The 21,816-nt window shown below is 37.7% G+C and overlaps 1 protein-coding gene across 2 annotated transcripts in view; it reads left to right on the top strand.

Annotated features, from left to right (window-relative positions):
- The window catches only part of LOC143854148 (Transducin family protein / WD-40 repeat family protein), a 113,181-nt gene that overhangs the window by 6,791 nt on the left and 84,574 nt on the right, over positions 1 to 21,816 (top strand). For both annotated transcript variants that reach the window (XR_013237440.1, XM_077363971.1), the window contains exons 2-8: positions 5,064 to 5,550; positions 6,427 to 6,514; positions 6,639 to 6,820; positions 8,180 to 8,316; positions 12,639 to 12,705; positions 17,074 to 17,230; positions 17,616 to 17,730. Coding sequence is in view for 1 of the 2 variants with exons in the window: in XM_077363971.1 (XP_077220086.1) it covers positions 5,064 to 5,550; positions 6,427 to 6,514; positions 6,639 to 6,820; positions 8,180 to 8,316; positions 12,639 to 12,705; positions 17,074 to 17,230; positions 17,616 to 17,730 (1,233 nt within the window). In the remaining variant the exon portion in view is untranslated. The remainder of the gene's footprint in view (positions 1 to 5,063; positions 5,551 to 6,426; positions 6,515 to 6,638; positions 6,821 to 8,179; positions 8,317 to 12,638; positions 12,706 to 17,073; positions 17,231 to 17,615; positions 17,731 to 21,816) is intronic.

The following is a 21,816-nucleotide window of genomic DNA, read 5'->3' as shown; positions in this document are numbered from 1 at the left end:
AATGGACCCGAGAGGTCTCCCGAGAGTAGAGAGGTGGCCTCGAAGGTCTTTAACCCGCTCGAGCCCGGATCAGAGGAGCCATCATGACATGTCGCCGGTGACCTGCATCATCTGATAAGTTTTAAGATCACTCTGTCCCTACCCCCCTTGCAGTTTTTGTTTACTTCTCTTATGTTCCCCTTTTCTCTACTGTTTTCTTTTATTTTACTTTTTACTGCCCTTGTTCGTAACCCCTAATGGATGAATGGAATATTTTGCATTTTGCATTTAGTGTTCTTTGTCTTCTGTGTTCTGACAGATCAACTCATCCTTTGTTCTAGAAAAGACCTGGGCAGGACCCCATGCTAAAGTCCCATGTGGCAAAAGTCCTGAGCAAGTTCTTAGGCTAAAGTCCCATGAGGCATCAAGACCCAGGTTCCGTATAGGATTTGAAAAGTAGAAGGATGAAGGCAACTGAGATATGTGATGCAAGTAAAAAAGGAAACCCTCCGAAGTTTAAAAATGCAGAAGTAAGGCAACGGATATCGCCATTTATAGACGAGGCTCTTAGTAAGACCCTTCGCATAACACGTGGCGACACCTCATAGGTTGTCGTCATCAATCTTCCTCGAAACGGAAAGAACATGCATGGCACTTTGCAAAAGCTCTAAACAATGAATGCTTCTCCCACGAACCGGTGCAACAACCTGGGAAACGAAGCGTAATTGCAATGATAACGACGCAACAGACCGATAGTGCATTTAATGACATCGTACTCTTGGTGGACGGACCCAAGTGGACCCAGAGATCTGACTTAAATGGGTTTGAAACCAGAGTAATTTCTTGGCCTGGCCCGGCCCAAAAAAGTAGGGAGCTGTATGTTGGGGACAGGAATCGGGCACCTATCACAAAGCACCACTTGGCTCTGTGCGCACAATGGCCTTGAGGCCACACAATCTGACCCATCATCCCACTTGGCTCCTGCGCCCACAGAGGCCTTAAGGCCACGTAGGTGAGACACGTCTTCCCACCTGGTCCCTAAGCCCAGAGAGGCCATGAGGCCAGTTAGGCGATATGTGCCCTCTTATCTGGTCCCTGAGCCCACTGAGGCCTTGAGGTCACGTGGCGAGACACGTCACCCCAGCCATGATGACCCCATGAGCAGATGCCGAAATCTTCTCCGGCACGCCACCATCAGCAAGCCACACGTCTCCCTAGTAGGCCAATCAAAGGCAAACCTTGGAAACAGGTACAACAACGCCAATCACGATCGTCACTTGGAAAGGTCCCGTCCATGGTCAGAGCCATACATAATCATTATAAGCACCCATGTGGAAAGAGATTAAGCATCTCTGGATGACTGGAATGGTAGTCTTGTCAATCCATGCAATCTTATATTAGTTATATAGACTTGAGCGTGGTTCTCGTGTTAACTTTAAGCAGTCAAGTGTATTTTGTGACATAACATTCATGCTGCTTCTCTTATCGATGATCAATCGACATAGTTTTTCCCCACCACAAACATTACTGCTGAAGATAGCTCTGTGGAGCCAATCTTCTTTCTCTTCCAACTTCGTGGATGCTAAGATTCACCTAACTTAATTGATCTGTGACATGTCTTTCTCCAAGTCAAGATCCTCATTTGTATATTTTCGGGATTCATGATCACACAAGTTCCTCTTGGGGATCAGCCACATCATCCTCAACTCACCTATAGAGGTTCCTAGAGGGACAATTGTACACAAAATGCCCTATCTTGAAACACCAGTAACATTTATCTTCTTTGTTGTTGGATGGTGTTTTGTTAGTTGTAGTGCCCTTTCCTTTTGCCTCTTGGGTAGGTGTTCTAGGGGCATTGGATCTAAAGTTCGGAGTGAAATTGTGTGTTTCCCTAGCTGTAGAATTATTCTCGAGAAATCTCCGAGATGAGTTTTCTCGAAACCTTATCAGAGTTGTTTGTTTCAATTTTTCTTCCATTTTCTTCGCCATTTGGAAGGCATCATCAATGTCACTAATCCTTAAGGTATCCATCTCTCCACAGAATACAAATCTTAGCTCATTCTTGAATCAAGAAGGGTCTAATTTATTGTTCCTGGAGAACCATATCATATACTGACTTCCTCAAACATTTGCATAAACTTCATTACCGTTTGATTTTCTGTTTTGAAGGTGATCATATTATCGAAAAGCATATCTTGGAAATCCCTTGGAAGATATTTGGTCGTTAGCTTTTGTTTCATTTCATCCAATTTGGTGATTGGGATTGTTCCGGTCACTCTCTTAATGTCCATTTCAACATTTCTCCATCAAATCTTTGCATGAGCGACCAATTTCAACTTGCAAATCGTATTCATCAATCATCGGTCATATCATACTACAAAGTATTCTTCTATATCAGTTAGCCAATCATGAAATACTTGGGTATCAAGAGTTCCATTGAACTCGGGTACATCCACCCTATTATTTTTAATGAGATCCCCTAACTGATTTGTTGGTTAGAGAATATTTCGCTCAAGAATAGTTCTGCTTTGAGTAGCCATATAACCTCTTCTTTGATATGTAAATGATGCAGAACAAAAGAGAAAATGCTATGTGAAAGTTGCTTTAATCTAGCCGATCAAGGGTTTTATCGAACTTTTGAAAAATAGAATCAGATCTAGCCTTTGATCAATACTAAATGTTAGATCTAGGTTACCAAAGTCACTAAATACTTAATAATTCGTAGTGAAATCACTCAAATCTATCTGTTGGATCTTGAGATCAAGTCAGTCTACAAACTTGATGGTTGACATTAACTCAATCCTATCATTAAATTTAAGTTCAAATTCTTTCAGAATGTTCCTCTCAATGATAATAATAAAACCTAAGTATCCACATGGACTTTGAAATTATTACCGAAGTCCTCTTCAAGTTTGAACAACAAGAAAGTTTAAGGGTGAATATATTACCTTGGATGATGAAGGAAACAAAAAAGATAAACCCATGACCTCACAAAACTGGCCCATAGGCTTTGGTAAATCTCTTCAAGATTTATGGAAAAGGAGAACTCTGCAATTTGGAAACAAAGCTTCTGTTTTCCATAAAAATAACGTAAGATAAAGAATGGCCCTAAGGCTTGCATATGTAGGGCTCAAAAGAGTTCGAGAAACTTCCTAAACTTAAGAAAACCATCTGCACAAAACCCTAACATCTGTAAGTGTATTTTGCTCCAGAAGTTCACGTCCCCAATCATTATTACGAGTATCTCTGGTCCGATTCCGAACACCGGTAGCTCTAAGGGCTGAGCTTGGTGTTGCAATCACTTGCCGATTATCTTCCCTATCTTCCCTACTACGATTATCCTAATTAGGTGTGTGGTCACCTTGACTAGTGGAAATCCTAGTATTTGCCTGCTTCTCACTCTTTGTTAGGGTTAAATTCATCTGATCCTCTAAAATGCTTACCCTATTAATAGATTCAGAGATGATATCATCTCTTTCTTTATCAAACAATCCTGCTCTAGAAGTTCTACTGCTTTGATTGGCCATGTTACCTTTTTGCTTTGATAGAAAAAACGATGCAGAAAAAGATAGAAATTGTCCTATACTCTTTCAGCTATGTGAAAGTTGCTCTAATCTAGCCGGTCTAGGGATTTAGCAAAATTTAAAAAAATAGAATCAGATCTACAGTTTGACCTACACTTAAAAGTCAAATATAGGTTAATCTTAATAATTCGTAGTATAATCACTCAAATCTACCTTTTAAAAAAAAAATTACTCAAATCTAACTGTTGGATCTTGAGATCAAGTCAGTTTACAAATTTGATGGTTGACATTAACTCCATCCAATCATCATATTTAAGATCAAATTTATTCGTTTTTTTTGGGAAATGAATGACACAATGTTCCTCATAGGATAGTAATAAAACCTAGTAACAACGTGAACTTTAAAATTTGAAATCAACAATTACAGAAGACCTCTTAAATTTCAAACAGGAAGAAAGTTTAAGGATGAGAATATTAACTTACACAATGAACGAAAGAAGGAAGATAACCCATGACCTTACACCACTGGCTCTAAGGCTTCACACCCATGGGTGATCGAGAAATCTTTTCACAATTGATGGAGAAAAAGAAATCTTCAATTTGTAAACAAAGCTTACAGTTGATTCTTAGGTTTTTCATAAACATAGCATAAGAGAAAGGATGGCTCAAAGGCATGCATATATAGGACTCAATGGAGTTCAAGGAACTTCCTAAACTTGACTTCAGAAAACCATCTACACAAAACCCTAACATCGAGAGGCTCTCACACAAAACAAAATCCAAACTCCTGCGAAAATAAGCACCTCACCCTCTTCTCTCTCCCAATAGATAAATTGTGGGAGTGATGAACCCCATCTTTTAATTTAAAAATCAGTTAAATGACTTACTGATTTTAAACGAAAATGACTCTACTAACCCTATGACTTAAAACATCATATTAAACACTGGATTTGACTTTCTAACTATCAGATGAGGCCCATCTCTTCCATGAAGCTCCTAACCAATATTTTTGGTTGATATGACTGTTTTGTCCTTAATTGCTCCTACGGCTGTAAGCCTTGAGTTGATCCCTATCATGTTGTAGTCAAGGTTATTTCAAGATTGTTCTTACAGGTTTAAGACAACCATTTATTAATTGTTGAGACCTGAAAAAAATACAATGAAAAATGCAGAACCATTGATTAATTCACTAGATGGAGTTAATTATGGATCTTGTATTTCTTTGCAGTATCTTTGTGTTTTGAGTAATACTGTGAATGGAAAATTGAACGCAGGCTAAGCTGACTACTTTCTGTAATGATACTTTTTAATCTTGTGATATTTTTGCATCTTCTAATTGGAAGCTTGAAACTTTGTAATCTCGTGGCTTCTCTATAAAATTTGTTATCTTCTTTGTCGCATTTCTTGTAAGTGAATTTCTATAAAATAACATTCTTCTCTTCTGAATGTATTTGAAAGTTTGAATGCTGCTTTTTTTTAATGGCAGTTTGAATGCTGCTTAAGCACAGTTTTTTTTTCTTCTGAACTTCAGGGGATATACTTATTGGCTTATTATCGCAGAGGAGAACAGGTGCACATGCTGTGTACGATGGAAGAATTAATGCCCTCAATCGGTGCTACTGTCCCTTCTCCATGTCTTCTTGCTGTCATCCTGTGCCAATCAGAATCTACTCTACAAAATGTTGACAAACTTTATCCTGATATGTCTCATACCACACCTTCATTTCCTGTGGATTGTTCTGCTCCTTCAGATTTTTGTAACAAATCGCTTGTTTCAGAGAGCTATTTGATCTCCATTTCCGATGATGGGAAAATATGGAACTGGGTTTTGACTGCTGATGTGGTTAGCGATGTTCAGAAGACCATTCCAAATTTCAACATTGCTGATATCAGTGAAGTGAGAGTTTCAGAGACACATATTCAACCTCTGGGAAATTCTGTTCATGAACATGCACTGGATGTGGTTAAAGAATCAGAGTCTGTGAACAACAATTTGACATGCGGCCTATCAAAGATAAAATTTACCAAATCAGAATTATCATTTAAGGTTGATAAAAGAATGGTTGCTGATCAGTATGCATATGCTTTATATTGCTCTACTTCACCACTATATATGTTCAAATGAGTGCTATTCGAGATATATAAATGTATAGACTAAAAGATCTCCAAAATGAGGGCATTAAAGATCTTCGACAAAATTGAACATGATATCACAAATATATATTAAATATACTGTATCAATTCTGTGAGCTGATTGTATCATATTTTGCTGGGCACTCCCATGATTTGGATGTGCATGAGAAGTGGGAAGTGGGGCTGTTCATCAGTGTTTATGTTGCTTGATTAAATGCAATCTGTTGAAGCTATTCCCATCGAAAACTACCTTGGATGTTGATGTTATGTCTGAGTAAAGTTGATACGAAAAATTTGAATACTGGACTATATTATCTGGAGGAACCAGTAGACTGTAATTGAGTTCTTGACTTGCTTGCTAACTGCTTTAATCACCATGGTCCATGGCAATATCATCCAAATTATTTTGACTCTGTGTATGAATGATTGGTTTAATTATACCAATGTAATCACAATTCTTTCTTTGTTTCTTTTTTTCTGTCATTTTTAACTTCAAATCATGAGCTTGGCATTCTGATCAAACTATTGGTTCATTCCTTTCTGGTTGGTTAACACCGATTTTCTAGCTTTGGTGGTATGGGTTCTGTGAGTTTTCTTTCGCATTACAAGGTTTTGTCCTAGTTGCTTATGTTTGTAGATGTATGATATTCATGCCATTAAATTGATTTTACTTTTGTGCTCACTAATATCTCATATGGATTTTTATAGTATGCTCATTATTGCCATCTTTAGTTTCTTTCATTTCATTCAACATTTCATGGATACTAAAATTGTATTATTCCTTATGCAGACCAACTTGATTTGCCAGCTTCATCTGCTTTCTTCAACAGTGACAATGCTAGCTGTACCATCTCCTTCTTTAACTGCTACTTTAGCTCGTAAGTCTTGCATCTGTTTTTCTTTTGTATTGCCCTGGTTTAGTTTTTGTGGCAGAACTTTGTTTCGATGTAAGTACTAAATAGATTTCTCCATGACCTGATTTGATTGAAATGGTTTGTGAAGGCGGGGGCAATAATCCTGCAGTGGCAGTTCCACTGGTCGCCTTAGGAACTCAGAGTGGGGCTATTGATGTCATAGATGTTTCTGCCAATGCAGTTGCTGCCAGTTTTTCAGTTCATAGTAGTATTATTAGGGGATTGAGATGGCTTGGGAATTCTCGTCTGGTTTCATTTTCCTATGCACAGGTATACAGAATGTTGTTTAAACCTATTATTCTCTTGATTTGAATCCTTATTCCTAGAACTGTTCTGCTTATTAAGCGACTCCAATGATTCACCGTGCATATCAAAGTAACAATCTATCTAATTTGTATATTGCCACTTCTTTCCAGGTTTAATTGGTAGTTACATCATTATTTTTAAGTGTCTACGGGAAACAATCACAGCTATGTTAGTTGTACAATTCATTTACTCGTGGTAAACCTTGACCACTGGGGTTTGCAGTATGCTTTGTCTTTTTTTGTACCGTAAAAGATTATAAAGCTATGAAATCAGTTGATTTTCACTAAATTGGTTTTTTCCTCTTGTCCTTCTGGTATTGGAACACAACTTCTTTATGCTTCTGCTCAAATAACTTGGAGTCTCGCTAATTAGTTATACGATCTTAAATTCTTCATGTTTGTAAAATTGGTTGGAACTATCTTGTAAAGAGTTGCTACTTCTCTGAGCTTCATATCTGTACCATGGGACTCGAGGTTTTGCAGTTTTGCTCCTTTTTTATCTAATAAGGGTAGTATTAAATTTCTGTTTATATTATATCTCCGTCTATACAAATCTAAATCTAGATGGTGTGTTCTCGTAAGTCTACAGTTTTTTAGCGGGGCATACAGTGAGGATTTTCCCAAGGGTTTTGCTAATGCTTTCAGATCTTCATGGTTGACCTGGAAGAAAGAATTACCTGCAAAATTTGGTATGAAGAATAAATCACTGTAATTCGTAATGATGTTGCAATTGCTTCTCTTCAGAATCCTAGCTTTTAAGTAAGAAATCCAGGTTTTAGAAATCTCTCCCCCATCCTGAGATTTCTAAATCTGGAAACATGGGATGATCTCCTACTTTCTTGCTGACGCAAAGAAGGGCGAGATATAAAAAAACGACAGACGGTCTCCTTCTTCTCTTGTCTTTGATCCAGGATTTTGTAGAAATCCAAGATTCTAAAATCCGCGTATCCAAACGGCCCCTAAAATGTATTGGAAATAGGAGGATATGATGCTTTTAGGAAGGTATGCCAATCATTGCTGTCTCCCTCGAATAGCTTCTGCATGACAATCATTGTTGTATCCCTCGAATAGCTTCTGCATGACTTGCATATACTTCTTCTACCTGTTTTATTAGGCTCGCGTTGTAATCAAATCCTTTTTTTTTAATATTGAATTCAAATTAGAACTTTAGTGCTTTTTTGCTTCCCGTCAATATTTTCTTCCTACATGCTTGTGTATGCTTATGTGTTATTGTAACTTCTGTAACCTTCATTTTACATACAATATTTATGTATTCTTCATAAGTTGATATGGTGAGATTGAACTACAACTTGGATGAATTCAGGTGAATGATAAAGCTGGAGGATATACTAATAGACTTGTTGTGACCTGTCTTAGAAGTGGATTAAATCGCACATTTCGAGTCCTTCAAAAACCAGAACGTGCTCCAATAAGGGCTCTAAGGGCTTCTTCGTCCGGAAGGTTGACCCTGAACCTATAATTTCATGTCTGTCTATTCTTTGTATCGACATTATGTTTAATGTTTTTAATGTTCATATTTGACACATGTTCTTGAATAATCCTTGGATGTGTATGATTTTCAACCTTTCTTTCTTCCCTGATGTTTTTGCCAGGTTTAGGTTTTCAGTTTTGGTATGAGCTTCGGTTGTGAAAGAAGTGGAAAAGTGTTCATTTCATATGGAAATTTCTATAGATATCTTGTAAAAACACGGAAAAGTGCAGAAACATAGGTAAAGATGTACATTTAATGTAAAACTGTAGGAAGTGCTAGAATAAGCACAAATATAAAAAACCAGCACATAAGTAAAAAAAATACCCATAGTGGCTGAACAAGAAATATTTATGCAGAATAAATGCATACACTACATTACATATTAATTCATATAAATATAATTTGTAACACATACTAGTATAGCACAGCACTAATACACTAATGATTTTGTCTTCGTTATATGTTTCGGTGGGGATGAAAATGAAAACATTCCAGTCATTTTGTGTCAGTTTCTGTAGAAATTTAAAACCATAGTTCTTTGTACAAAGATGGAAAAGTTATACCTTCCTATTGTCAAATTGCCTTTGATTGGTGAGAGCAAAGATGAAAGGAAGAGAAAAAATAGTAATGGACCCAAGGAAATCCTAAAGCAAACCGCATTTGATGTTTGTAGAAGGGGAGTTCGAGTCAACCTTGAAACTTGTCTGTTGTTTATATTGCTAAAAATAAACCAAATCAATGTAATGTACATAACCAGAAAGACAGGAAAAAAAGCTACTAACTCAAGCATGATACTGCTGACATGATTGATATTCTGGTTCACCTGATGACTTGGAGATTACATCATGTTTCTTGCACGTGCATGATATCAAAGAATCTGCTAGGAACATACACCAACCTGTTGTAGAATGGTGAGTATTTGGACACCCTGCCAAGTGACATCAGCATAAGCAACTAAATGAAGTGATGATGATGGGAGAAAGAGGAGACCTTTGCGTAATGTCTCACGTAAGTATCTGAAGGCAATGTCAGGTCTAAACCAAACTTCCCACAGTTGATGATAGATAATGGTATCTAGGAGAGGTGTACTTGACACCGCTTCACATTTAGTTTAATATGGGTGTCCCTTTTGATGTGCAAGAGATATAAAATCCTTAGCATATTTAGTATACATATCTTTGAGTGCGATGCCCCTAATCCAAGTATGCCAACGACCCCAAATCCTTCTTGAATGTGGACTGGAGAAAAAAACTTCATTTGATCAACGCCTTCAAAATTATCTCCTGAGATGATGACTTCGTCAATGTAGATAATGATAGTGATCTTGCTTTACTACTTTGGTAAGACTAAGGAGTGAATAATCATAAGTGCTTTACTGAAATTCATTGCCCATGATAGCTGTTCGAAATGTGTCAAACCATGCAACAAGGTTTTAAATTTCGGTTTTAGTTTTGGTTGACAGGGAAATGACTCTATTTGCCATTCATCTTCGCCGACAGAAAATACGACTCTGAGAACGTTTGGCACCAACTCTGTCTTTCTCATCTTGCGTCAAAAAAATCTAACCAGGCATCAATATCCTTCTCCTCTTGGCATTGCCACTCTCTCTTAGCCTTATAAGTGTTTGTTTGTGAATTAGGAAAGATAGCTTTCCATATATTCTTCAAAAGTAGTTCGCACCCCTTGTTTTTACTTAATTCATCCCCTTGTTTTACTTCAGTTGCCCCCTCTTTTATTTCTTACCTATCATCCATAATGGTTTAACAATATAGAATACCCAGTGACATGTGCTATCGTACATGTCCAGTGACATGTGCTATCGTACATGTCTAATAATTCAGCACATACCACATTTTATAAGTAATTTATATAAATAGTTATACACAATACATTCACATTCAATTCATAAAAGTATAATTTTGTAACACATATAGTATACCATTAATCGACTTACAATTTTGGTTTATGCATTTTGATTTTGGGATGCATTTCGGTTGGGATGGAAACAGAAACATTTTGGTAGTTTCGTCTTGGTTGCAGTGGAAATTTAGAACCATGGGTGTTAGGGTGTTACCATTAATTATTACCTTATATGATAATTTTATAACTTATAATAACCTATGTTATTTTTTTATGAGATCTTTCAGGAAGACACGTGCATATCAGAAATCTCCTTGAAAAACCTGCCTAATAAACTACGCACCCAACAATGCATTAGGGACGTTTTTTTACCCTTATCTGTTTGAATTAAATGCTCATGGTATATATGGCAATATTAGAAGGATTGTTTGGGATAACCCTGACACGTCCGTGTCTTGATATCATTTCCCTTTTGTATTAATGCAAGAAAAGTAATTATTTTAACTTATTTTCGTTAACTTATTTCCGTAAATTACCATTCGAAAAAAACTTATTTAGGTACATTATTAAGTTATATTATTCAGGTATATAGTTAATTTATGTAACTTTAGGTTAATATGTAGATTATAGTAAACTTTTAATATTTGGTTAACTTCCCTTAGTAAGCTTATGCTATCTTAAAATTTGTGTTAGTTATTATCTCTAATATACAAGCAAAGTATTATAAAATTCATTAAATGATCATTTCAAAAACAAAATTCATTAAATGATCAAAATATATAATATGTTTGTAATAAAATATAGTTTTTTTATTTATCTAGGGCACGGGATTGAACACTTAGATTTTATTAACGAATAATAAGAACTTACACGAGGTGGACATTGCCCGCATTGCCTTGAACCCAAAAGAGCCAAAACATGAAAAAATGGAAACATGACTAGAAAAATAGATAGATCACCAAACCCTCGAGAAATGAAGCCAAAATAATCCAACAAATAAAAAGACATTAGCTATCACATAATTCCTTCATTTCTTTGACATTAGCCAATCTGGTATCACAAAATAGAGTAAGGGTTTCTAATAAAAAAAGAATTTGGGTCCCATGTAGAAATGGAGGAGCCACTCTAAAATAACAATGGATTGAAAAACAATGGCTTAATTAGGGTTTCTTAATCTCATAGATTGAAAAACAATGGCTTAACTAGGGCACGGGAGAACTCCCTCTATTCCTTAATCTCATAGATTTCCTTAATGCTCTGTCAAATTGCCTTTGACTGGTAAAGAAAAAAAAGGAAAAAAATAGTAATAACCCCAGGAAACCCTAAAAGAATTCACCCATGATGTTTGAGGAATTAGAAGCTTTTGAAGGGGAAGAAAAGGGTTTTGGGATTGATCTGAGTTTAGGTTGATCAAGGGGAATTCAGTGTCACCTTTTTGTATTTCTTGCTCGTAGTGAAATCTCAGTCACCTTAGGACGATATTACTATCTTGTAGCATTTTTTCTTTTTGGCTTTTGTATGTTTGGGCTGTGTTCGGGTTGTTGGGATTTCTTTTTTAATAAAATTTCATTTGTTAAAAAAAAACCTTAACTCAAGTAAGGCCCTTTTGAAAATGACATATATATTGATAAAAATGAACTTCAGGGTATTCACATGAGCATGCCATTATAAATATCCCGTATCAGCCCCATATGGGTCATATCAACCCCATATATATTGTATCAGTCGATACGCTTGCGATTCCTTGTGATACCTGTACGTGGGGGTCATATCATATCTGACCCCACAAAATGGATACGATTGGTCAATGCATCCGTATCAGGTGATATTTTGAACATGCTTACTACCTTGCGTTTGGGTGTTTGGGCCTTTGTGTTACTTATATTGTTCATTCCTTTACTGGTTCTCTTGTTTCTGAACTTTTAGTTAATAAAATAACCAACACACCAGCACATTAGAATTATCAGAACACGGCTATTTGTTAAAGAAAATATGCCAAAAATCATTAATAGTAAAAGTAACTTGGAAGTTGTGGAGGGAACTTAATTTTTGGGACGCTATGAAAAAAGGAAATGAAAATGTTGCAGGCATATAGGCTGCCAAGATTTTGCTTTGGGCTTTGGTGGATGTTAATATTTTGTACTATTGGGCTTCCACATTTTCTATGCAAGACACTACCCTGCCGTAGGGTTAGGTGTAGGTTTTCTTTAGTTTCTTGTTTGATCTATAATAGAGAATTCAATACACCATAGAGAAAAGGTTGGATGGTTGATTCTCTTATAAAAAACTTGGCACTTAGTTTCCACTACTATTTTTCCTTTCTTCCTCTTTTGCTTTGATTTGTTTAATCTTGATGAGGTGACTTTTTGTTAAATTTTATGAATAACTCTTCATATTCTTCCATAGTAGGATGACATTAATTTATATGCAGGTATCTCCTTATTTTGTTTCGTGATGCTCCTGTTGAGGTGTGGGCTATGACAAAGAATCCCATTATGGTAAGTTTTCTCCCTTTAATTTCCTTTGAAATTGTTCTTGTAACTAGGTATTACCCTGGAATGATGTAAAACATAACCTCGACAATCAAATGCATCACTTCGGAGATTTGAAACATATATACTACATGCTTGAAGGAGCTTATTTCTCACTCCATGACTTCAAGTGAGGCCAATTGTGTCCACGTCAACACATGGGCTTTGGTGTGTGCAATTTGTTTTTAGATTAATGTTAAGACTTAATTATCGGAATAAATGTTTCAGAATGTCAGTTATTTGGTGCTACATGCCTAAAATTTAAGCCAAAGTTTCTAGGAAATGGAGTTTCCTAGAAGGTGCCTTCTTTTGAGTTGTTTTGTTTTTGGTTCGCCATATACACAACTCCTTTTTCATGTTGCATATTTTTCATTTTGAAAATTTATAATTGTAGATCATAAATGCCTTTTCTCATGCAAAGAAGCATTTTTTTCTCAAATAAATGCCTCATTTACTGTTAATGCTATGCCTTCATGCCTAATACATGCACGCTTAAAGAGTTAACCCTCTTCAGGAAGAAAAGAGTTCATTTTTTGGTGTGCAACATTCTCTGTCTTTTCGGCGAGGTTTCTATTCTTTTGTTGGCATATGTGGTTTTTATTAGATGCTACCAAGCATGCCTTAAATCGGTGGTTTTATGCCGAGGTCGATTGTTTGCAAAGTAAGCGACGAACTCGTGACCGAGCGTTTGAAAGTAAGCAGTAGAGCCCAGCCATGGCTCGGAGTCCCAGCTGCTTGCAGATTTTTTCAATATGGAGGAGAAAGCCTTACACATGACTCCGTTTGACGCGCCGTGGAAAGTCATAGTTCGGCAAACAAGTCCGAAGATACTCGAGAGGATCCGCGGTACTGTGGTAGAAATCTAGCTGAGGCATCTTGAAGTTCGGGTGCATCTGAGCGGCCATGTCCTCCAGAGTGAACTGAGAGGCAGCTTCGGCTTCCCATTCGTTAAGGAGATATTTAACTTTAGGCTCGTTCATCTTCCTTTGCATCTCCTGGATTTGGCGATGAAGGTCAGCGATGACCAGATCGACGGGATTTGGATCCACGGCGGCTCGGTTCGGGAACTACAGGATCGGCAGTTGTGGCTTGATTTTGCGCTTGAGGCATAGCTGGACTCGATGCGGATGCCGAAGAAGTGGGATTCCTCGATTGTCTAATGCTCCTTGGGATTCTTTCAGGAGGTAATTCATCCTCGGGATCTTGCTCGGCGGGGGCAGTCCGAACTTTGGCGATCTATGGCATAGGTTGCGCAGTTGGTGCAATTGGAGGGACGGTTGTGTTGTTGATGAGGATTTGGAGCATCCCTATCATATCGGTTACTCGATGAGATAGGTCGTTGAACTGTTCAAGTAGTCGAAGGCGAAGACTCTTCTACACGAGGGAGATGACCTTCTCCCGCTGGAGGTACTCCTGCCGACTAAGAAGCACGGGTACTCTCCGGAGGCCCACGCACCCGTGTCGGGTGCGTATCAGGTGCGGGTGCTCTTGGGTACTTTTTGGGTGCGTACCGGATACGCACCCAATAAGCAAACAAAACAAAAATCCAGTTTGGGGATTTGGGTATGTATCGGGTGCGCACCCAATTCGAATTAAATTGAAAATTACAGATTTACAATAAAGGGGCTGTCCCAATAAACAAAACGGGGTTGGGGGGGGGGAGAACCTAACAACTTAGAAGTAATATTAGATTTTGGTGATGTTATTGTTATTTGATTGTTCTCCAATTAAATTGTTTGAATTCTTTAACAAAATATTTAATTTTTTTTATAAATATATTATAAAATATAAAAATATATTATATTGAGTGTACCTGTATACTATTTTTTAAAGTATCCACGTACCTGTATCATGTTGTACCCGCACCCTGTACCCGTATCCGTGCTTCATTGCCTGCCGAACTGGAGTTCTGGCGGGCTTGCTGGTTCATGGTAACCATCATACTGCTTGGATGGAGGGGTTTTTCATCTAAGGTCCAACGGATGGCACCAGTATGATGGTGCTAAAATCTGCTTCGTGGATGGTGGCTTGGGTAGAGACTTTATCCTTGCTCGTCCTGCCTCAAAGAACACGTGTTAGGGGTCTTGGAGTTTGGACTCCGGGAGACCACTCCATGCTGAAGTGAGAAATCGGCACACCAGCAGGAAATCCAAACAGTAGAGGAGCAGAATAACAATGCCTAAAGATTGTGTGTAACTGAGGATGTGTACCTTTGAGCATGGGGGTCTATTTATAGGAAAGGAGTCCAGAGCAATTTAGGATAGTTACCTTTGTGGGAGTCTTTCCTTATCGGTTGACTTCCTCTAGAGTTAGTTTCCAGGTTTTTCTATATAGGCACCGAGTTTCCTCATGGGAGCTGTTTTCTATGTTGGATCACCGAACTTTAGGAAGCTTGCCGTGCTAGGTTGGGACATCCCGTTAGGGCACTTTCCTGTTTATTCGGGGTTGCTAATTGTGGAGTTTGACAGACCTTCTTGCCCTTGTTATCTAAGCGGCAAGTTCAGTTTCCTATTTAGGCTGCATCCCACGTGTCTGGTATTTAGTGGAAGGACGGATTTTACCCCTAACAGTACAGATCAATCTTCTTGACCTTTGCAGGTCTTAGTGGAGAAGACCAAGCAATTTGTATTCAAGTAAGAGTAGTTTCACAGGGAATAAGATTGCTGATATAAGGTTTGGATTGAATGAGATTCACTGTTTGGCGATTTTCTGTAGGGATGTGGAGGATATGATCCAATCTTCTTTTTGAATCCCACATGCATTGTGAAGGAATCCTTTCACCTTCTTCATGAAAATTTTCTAAAGCATTCATTAGCCGACCCCAACTAGTTTGGGACAAAGGCTTAGTTGAGTTGAGTTGAGTTGAGTACATCGTGAAGGAAACGTGCAGGCCGATAGCTCAACAAATATTTGTCTTTTGTAGCCTAGTTGTTTGGTATGAAATGCCCTCTCTGTAATCTTTCGTACAAGCTCTTTTTGTTTTGGAAGTCAAGTTGGGATTGAACCTACGGCGTCAAGGTTGAAATAGTAGAGCACTCGCCATGTCGTAGCCCATCAAGGGATTAATTTTACGCCCTCCACGCCCTAAGGCATGAGCGGCCAATCTCCGCATCCTGCGACGACCTAGAGACAATTTGTTGGGCAAAGAATGACATGACCTAATGGGCCTAGGGCACAACTTGCATTCAAAGACTACGTTTCTTTGGATTTTGCAATTCACACCATGTTTAACATTTCGCTATGTTCCACATCAATAGAGTGAAGATAAAAAAAATAATTACTTTTTCTGATAGGCAACATGGGATAAACAATGGTGAAATACTAGGGCTTTTGTATCCTCTTTTGAGAGTTATAGTTTTCTATGCATTTTTCATTTTCTTTGTAGCAATATGTAGGGGAGAGAGGAAAAATGTTGAGGAGAGGCATCCCTTTTCTATTTAGGTCCTGTCTATTTAGGAGAGGAAATTTAATCTTGTCAAATGGTTATTTTTTTTTTTTTTTGCTTTTTCATTTGTGTTCTATTGTACATCGTTTTTCTCTATGAAGAGTTTTACTCCAGCTGAATCAGATATGCTGTATCCTTGTATGGCGTAAAGATTGTTCTTATATGGTGTAAATATTAATCATGGACTGATTCTACGCAAGTATTATAAACTGTTTTCTAAGTAATTCTATTATGGGTGCATTATTGAATATTTCTGATAACTTTTCTGTACAGTGTATCTATGTTTAGCTATTGTTTGGTGAAATTGCTTTTGTCTACAAGTAACACAAGTGATCTTTTTTTCTAATTGATCACTATATTTGCCAGACCTAGACAAAGTTGTTATATAGATCCATGGTTAAGTTAGTTTCAGTTCATCATGTATCTACTTGTAGGATCCTACCAAGCATTTATATGGATAATTAATTATGAGAACTGCAATCACATCTAATGTTTCTTTCTTCTAATTGTTAACTTACCAACTTCTCCAAAAGCTTAAGCTTTTGGAGACATTGGTAAGTTTCCACATGGAATCAGAGCCAAAGCTCTCGAGTTCAAACCTCCCGCATAGCAAAAATCCACATGCAATGGTCGGCCCAAAGTGGGACCACATGTGCCACGTGTTTGCCAAGTGGGCCACATGTGCGGGGGAGTGTGAAAGTATAAAAGATAAATAACGCCTTTCTCCAACAGCTTAAGCTTTTGGAGACATTGGTAAGTTTCCACACTAATGAGCCTTTAATATGTTATTGTTGTTATTTGCCATTCTTTTCCATTTATTTATTGCAACTTTGAAGGTGTTGTTTTCAATCTTTATATTTATATTAATTATTCCTTATTTATCTATGTAGCTTAGATCTCTAGCTCTTCCATTCACGGTGTTGGAGTGGACGCTTCCAACTGCACCCCGGCCAGTTCAAAATGGACCTTCTAGACAATCATCATTGTTCAACAAAGAGCGTCCACCTGTTGCAGCTTCCACCACTAATGCTTCTTCTACGGATTCTAGTAACTGTTTTGGCAGAGCTTTTTATGTTTGAATGTTAATATTTTATAGACCAAGCATGACTGAATTTTTTGTTGCATTTGCTTTTGTGAAACAATCAATTACTCCAAAAGCTTAAGTTGTTAGCGATGGTGTTAGTTAATCATTTATATTTCAACTCTCTCCCTCATGTGTGGCCCCTCTTTTTTTGGGTTGCCCTTACAGTTGGACTTTTAACAAGGAGTTGTGAGTTTTGAACCCAGAACCTATAGCTCTGATACCATGTGAAACAACCAATTACCCAAAAGCTTATGCCTTTAGAGATGGTGTTAGTTAATCATTTATACTTCAACAGCTTTTCTTACAGTTATTTAATTGCTCAACATGGAATTTACTTTCAATTTGCAGCGGTAACAAATTCGGAAGGATATACTGATGACACGTCTGAAAGTTTTGCATTTGCATTAATCAATGGTGCTCTAGGAGTGTTTGAGGTTCACGGACGAAGGATCCGAGATTTCAGGTAGTTTATTTACATTCACTATTAAAAGTTTCTTCTAAAGACTTGTGATGTTGTTGGTCCTACACCATGGTTGTGCAAGTTGTATGCTACTTGATTCTATACCTATTATTTTCTGTATGATCTATCTTTGTCGTAAATTGTAAGCTTCAGAAGAACTTACTTTCCTTTTTATTTGGGATTTCTGCTTACAATCCATACTTTTCAAAGTATTTCTTAATTAGTCATTGAAAATTAGGTAATGTCCCAAATGTTTTAACTTTTTTTAAAAAAGTGCTTCCAAAACATCTCTAAACAATACGTCACACTTTTATTGACAAAAATGCCTTTCTATAAATTCTAAAATCATAATTTTTCCCTAAAAATTGGGAAAAATTGTTAGTCTTCGTATTTTTCATATTAAAACCCCTCAAGAAGTTTTTGCTCTGTGAGTATAGTACTTAATATATTTTTATTATCAAATCAATGGGAGTCGTAAAGGTTTTTTTCGATTTGGGCTAAAGGGTATGAATATTTAGGCTACATAAATGCTCTATTTAGAAGGGTTTCCTCCACACGCTATAGTGGAATAGGGGATTGGTCATTGGTCATTGGCCATAATCAGGCGGTGACCTTTATATAAAAAGCTAGGGGAAATCATTGGGGTCCTTCAGGAGATTTGGAAATAGATCTACTTTTGAACCTTCGCTCTCACCTTGAAGAAGCCAAAAATGGAGCATCAAAGCGATATGCAGCATGGTGCACCTTCCCTTCCCTCATCTTCCTTGGGCCGGAAAAGGAAGTGGTCCACAGACCTCTTGGTTTTGGAAAAGACCCTTTACAGGATGAAGACGAAGGTCTATGATGAAGAGAGGGCTTCTATGACCCGACCCACAAGGAAATTACGAAAAGATTTCCTCAGGAGACAATGGAAACTGTTTAAGAAGGAGGCCCAAGATAATGCTTAGGAATTCCATCATCTATCTGGGTCAGTTAATGTAAAGGACACTCATTCGCCTCTGCACACACATCCTTCCCTCAATATAATTCTGGCCGACAAGAGATTGAGGAAGCTTCGATGGCGGGCTAATAAGGCAGTGGGAATTTGAAAGGTGGAAGAAAAGCTTGCCAGTAAAAAGAGACTTGGATTTAAGGAAATGGAACCGGAAGACCCCGTTGATCTCATAAATATGCCGGACTACCAAATCAAGCATCTTTTGGGGGAGTTGGAGAAGTGCTCCTCTTAGGGGAGAAGTTCCTTATGGTTTTTTGTTCAGGAGTTTTTTGTGGAAGAAGGGTGGTACTGCTTATCTTCTAGATCTTCGGCGAAGATTGCAACTGTTTTTGGTGGTTTCTTTCATTTTTTTATGAATAACTCTCGAGGTAGATAGTGAAAACGGTATTTATGTTTGGATTGGTGAATGTAATGGGATAAGAGGAAAATTTTGGGAACTCTTCTTTTGCAGGGCTTGGAGTTACTTCCTAGGCCATCTTATGCTGAAGCTATATGGGACTCCTGATCCCTTCTCTATGTAAATACAGTTTGAATATAAATAGAATTTGTCATCTTTCAAACAAAAAAACGACTGCAATCTTTATTAGAATTCAGAAAAAAATGAGACAGCATTGTAGTTTGTAGAGTTTCTTAACAGCTGTTTTTTAAGCAAGTTTAATATATAATGTAATATTAATATAAGTCTTATTTTGGTTCATATTGGGAATACTTTTTGACAGGTTAAACTCATTTAGCTAAATCATGCTTCTAAATGACTAGTTGGAAAATGTATTATAGATTAGGGGTCTATAATTAAAAATTCTATTTATTCTCTCCAAATTTTCGCTATTGGCATCCATTTTCTGTAAGAACATGTTATTGCACTGGCAAGCTTAAATTATTTAAATTTTTTTCTTCTTATCAAGAAGAACGGTTTCTTATCAAGAAAAAAATGGTACAGTTTTATGCTGGTTATGCCCCTAGAGTTTGTTGATTTTTTACTTTCATGTGTGAAGGCATTTACAAGTTTTAGTGCTTCCTTATTCTGAAAAAACAAACAATACCTCTGAAGAGCAGCAAGGGAAAACACATTGCTGCGATAAGGGAAAAATTACTATACTCCTATGATTTGTGGACATGGACACGAGTGTCGTGTGTCGACATGGACATGGAATATCGGATACGGCAAATCCGCAAAATTTAGAAAAGGGGACACAGATAAAATAGAAAGTATATATAATCATATTTGTGGATGTGGATTCTTGTCTCGAGTTTCAACACGGATACGAGGTGCCTGACATGGCAACATATAAAAATTTAGAATGTCACACTTGACACGGTACAAAAACGTGTCCACACTCCCACATTATGTCCAAACCTTCTAGCAGTACATTTTAAAGTGTCCAGAGGAGTGTCGACACTTGTGGACACGCATGTCGTGTCGGACATGGTGCGGCACGTCTTCCAACAATAAATTCAACGCGTCGGCCTAATCATAGCTATACTCATGCCTAACAAGTTAACATCAGTGATACATCTGAAAGTTTTGCACTTGCATTAGTTCATAGTCCTCATTGAGTCATTAATGTTCACGGATGAAGGATTCAAGACTTGAGGTGTTTTCTTTTATATTCACCATGGGTTCTTCTAGTGACTGGTATTTTTGTTGAAACTACATCATGGATGTCCATGTTAGATTCTACTTGGTCTTATACCACCAACTGTCTATTTTCCGCTACTCTTACTTAAATTATGACATTCAGAACCTCTTTATTATCTCCAAATTTTTGTTATTGAGATACATTTTCTATAGGAATGCGTTATAAGTATATCAGTATGTTACGAAAAGGAATGACAGAAGAGAATTGTGAGATAGGAGAGTCCTCCGCCTCACGTGAGTATTTATATTAAAGGAGAGAAAGTACAAAGTCAACTATGCCCTTAGGCATCACACATGTATTCTAACACTCCCCCTCAAGCTGGAATGTATATGTCATACATTCCTAGCTTGTTACAATATCGCTCGACTTAGAATTGCTGAAAGATTTTGTAAACATGTCAGAGTGAAAAGTGTTGATATATCCCCCTTCTGGATTCTCTGACGGATGAAATGACAGTCAACCTCAATGTGCTTTGTTCGTTCATGAAAGACAAGATTTGTAGCAATATGAATTGCAGCCTTATTATAACAGTACAATCGAGAGGGAAAAGAGCTATACTAATCTTAGACAAGAGAGAGCGTAGCCAAATGAGTTCCGTACTTGTGTGAGCCATAGCCCTGTACTCAGCTTCAGCACTGGACTTTGGTATGACATCTTGTTTCTTGCTACGCCATTACACCAGGTTACCTCCTACAAAGGTACACTATCCGGTAGGGGCTCTCCTATCTGCTGGAGATCCATCCCAGTCTGCATCAGAGAAACCTTTAGTCTTCATATGGTCATGCCTTTTAAACAACAAACCTCTCCCTGGAGCACCCTTTAAATACTTTAGGATCTGGATTACTGAAGCCCAATGAGAAGTGCGAGGTGATCTCATATACTGACTAACAACTCCTAAAGCATATGAAATGTCTGGCCGGGCCACTGTGAGATATATGAGCTTGCCTACTAGCCTCCTATATTTTCCAGGGTCATCTTACAAGTCACCCTCTTCTTGTCTGAGTTTCACATTCAGGTCCATGGGTACAGAAGCAGGTTTCACTCCAAGATTTTCCATCTCTAAGAAATTCAACTCATACTTCCTTTGTGATAAAGAGACCTCTAGATGAATATGCCACCTCTATCCCAAGTAAGTACCTGAGGTGACTCAAATCCTTGGTGGAGAACTCTTTCTGCAAGAACATTTCAACTTTTGTATGCCCTCTGAATTACTACCTTTGATGATAATGTCGTCCGCATATACTATAAAAAATATGTAACCGGTCACAGACTGATGACACAAAACTAAATGATCCAGGCACATTGTTTCATATCAAATCACATGACAGCCTCACCGAATCTACCAAACCATGCTTGCGGAGATTGCTCTAGTACGTAGAGAGATTTGCGCAATCGACATACAGAGGAGGATATCCCCCCTGAGCAACATACCTGGAGGTTGTTCCTTATAAACCT

Source organism: Tasmannia lanceolata, unplaced genomic scaffold (genome assembly GCF_043159265.1).
Source record: "Tasmannia lanceolata isolate RefF3 unplaced genomic scaffold, GAP_Taslan_0.1 ptg000003l, whole genome shotgun sequence".
NCBI classification, from domain to species: domain Eukaryota; kingdom Viridiplantae; phylum Streptophyta; class Magnoliopsida; order Canellales; family Winteraceae; genus Tasmannia; species Tasmannia lanceolata.
The sequence above is the reverse complement of the archived record's forward strand: the minus strand, read 5'-3'. Positions and strand labels throughout refer to the sequence as shown.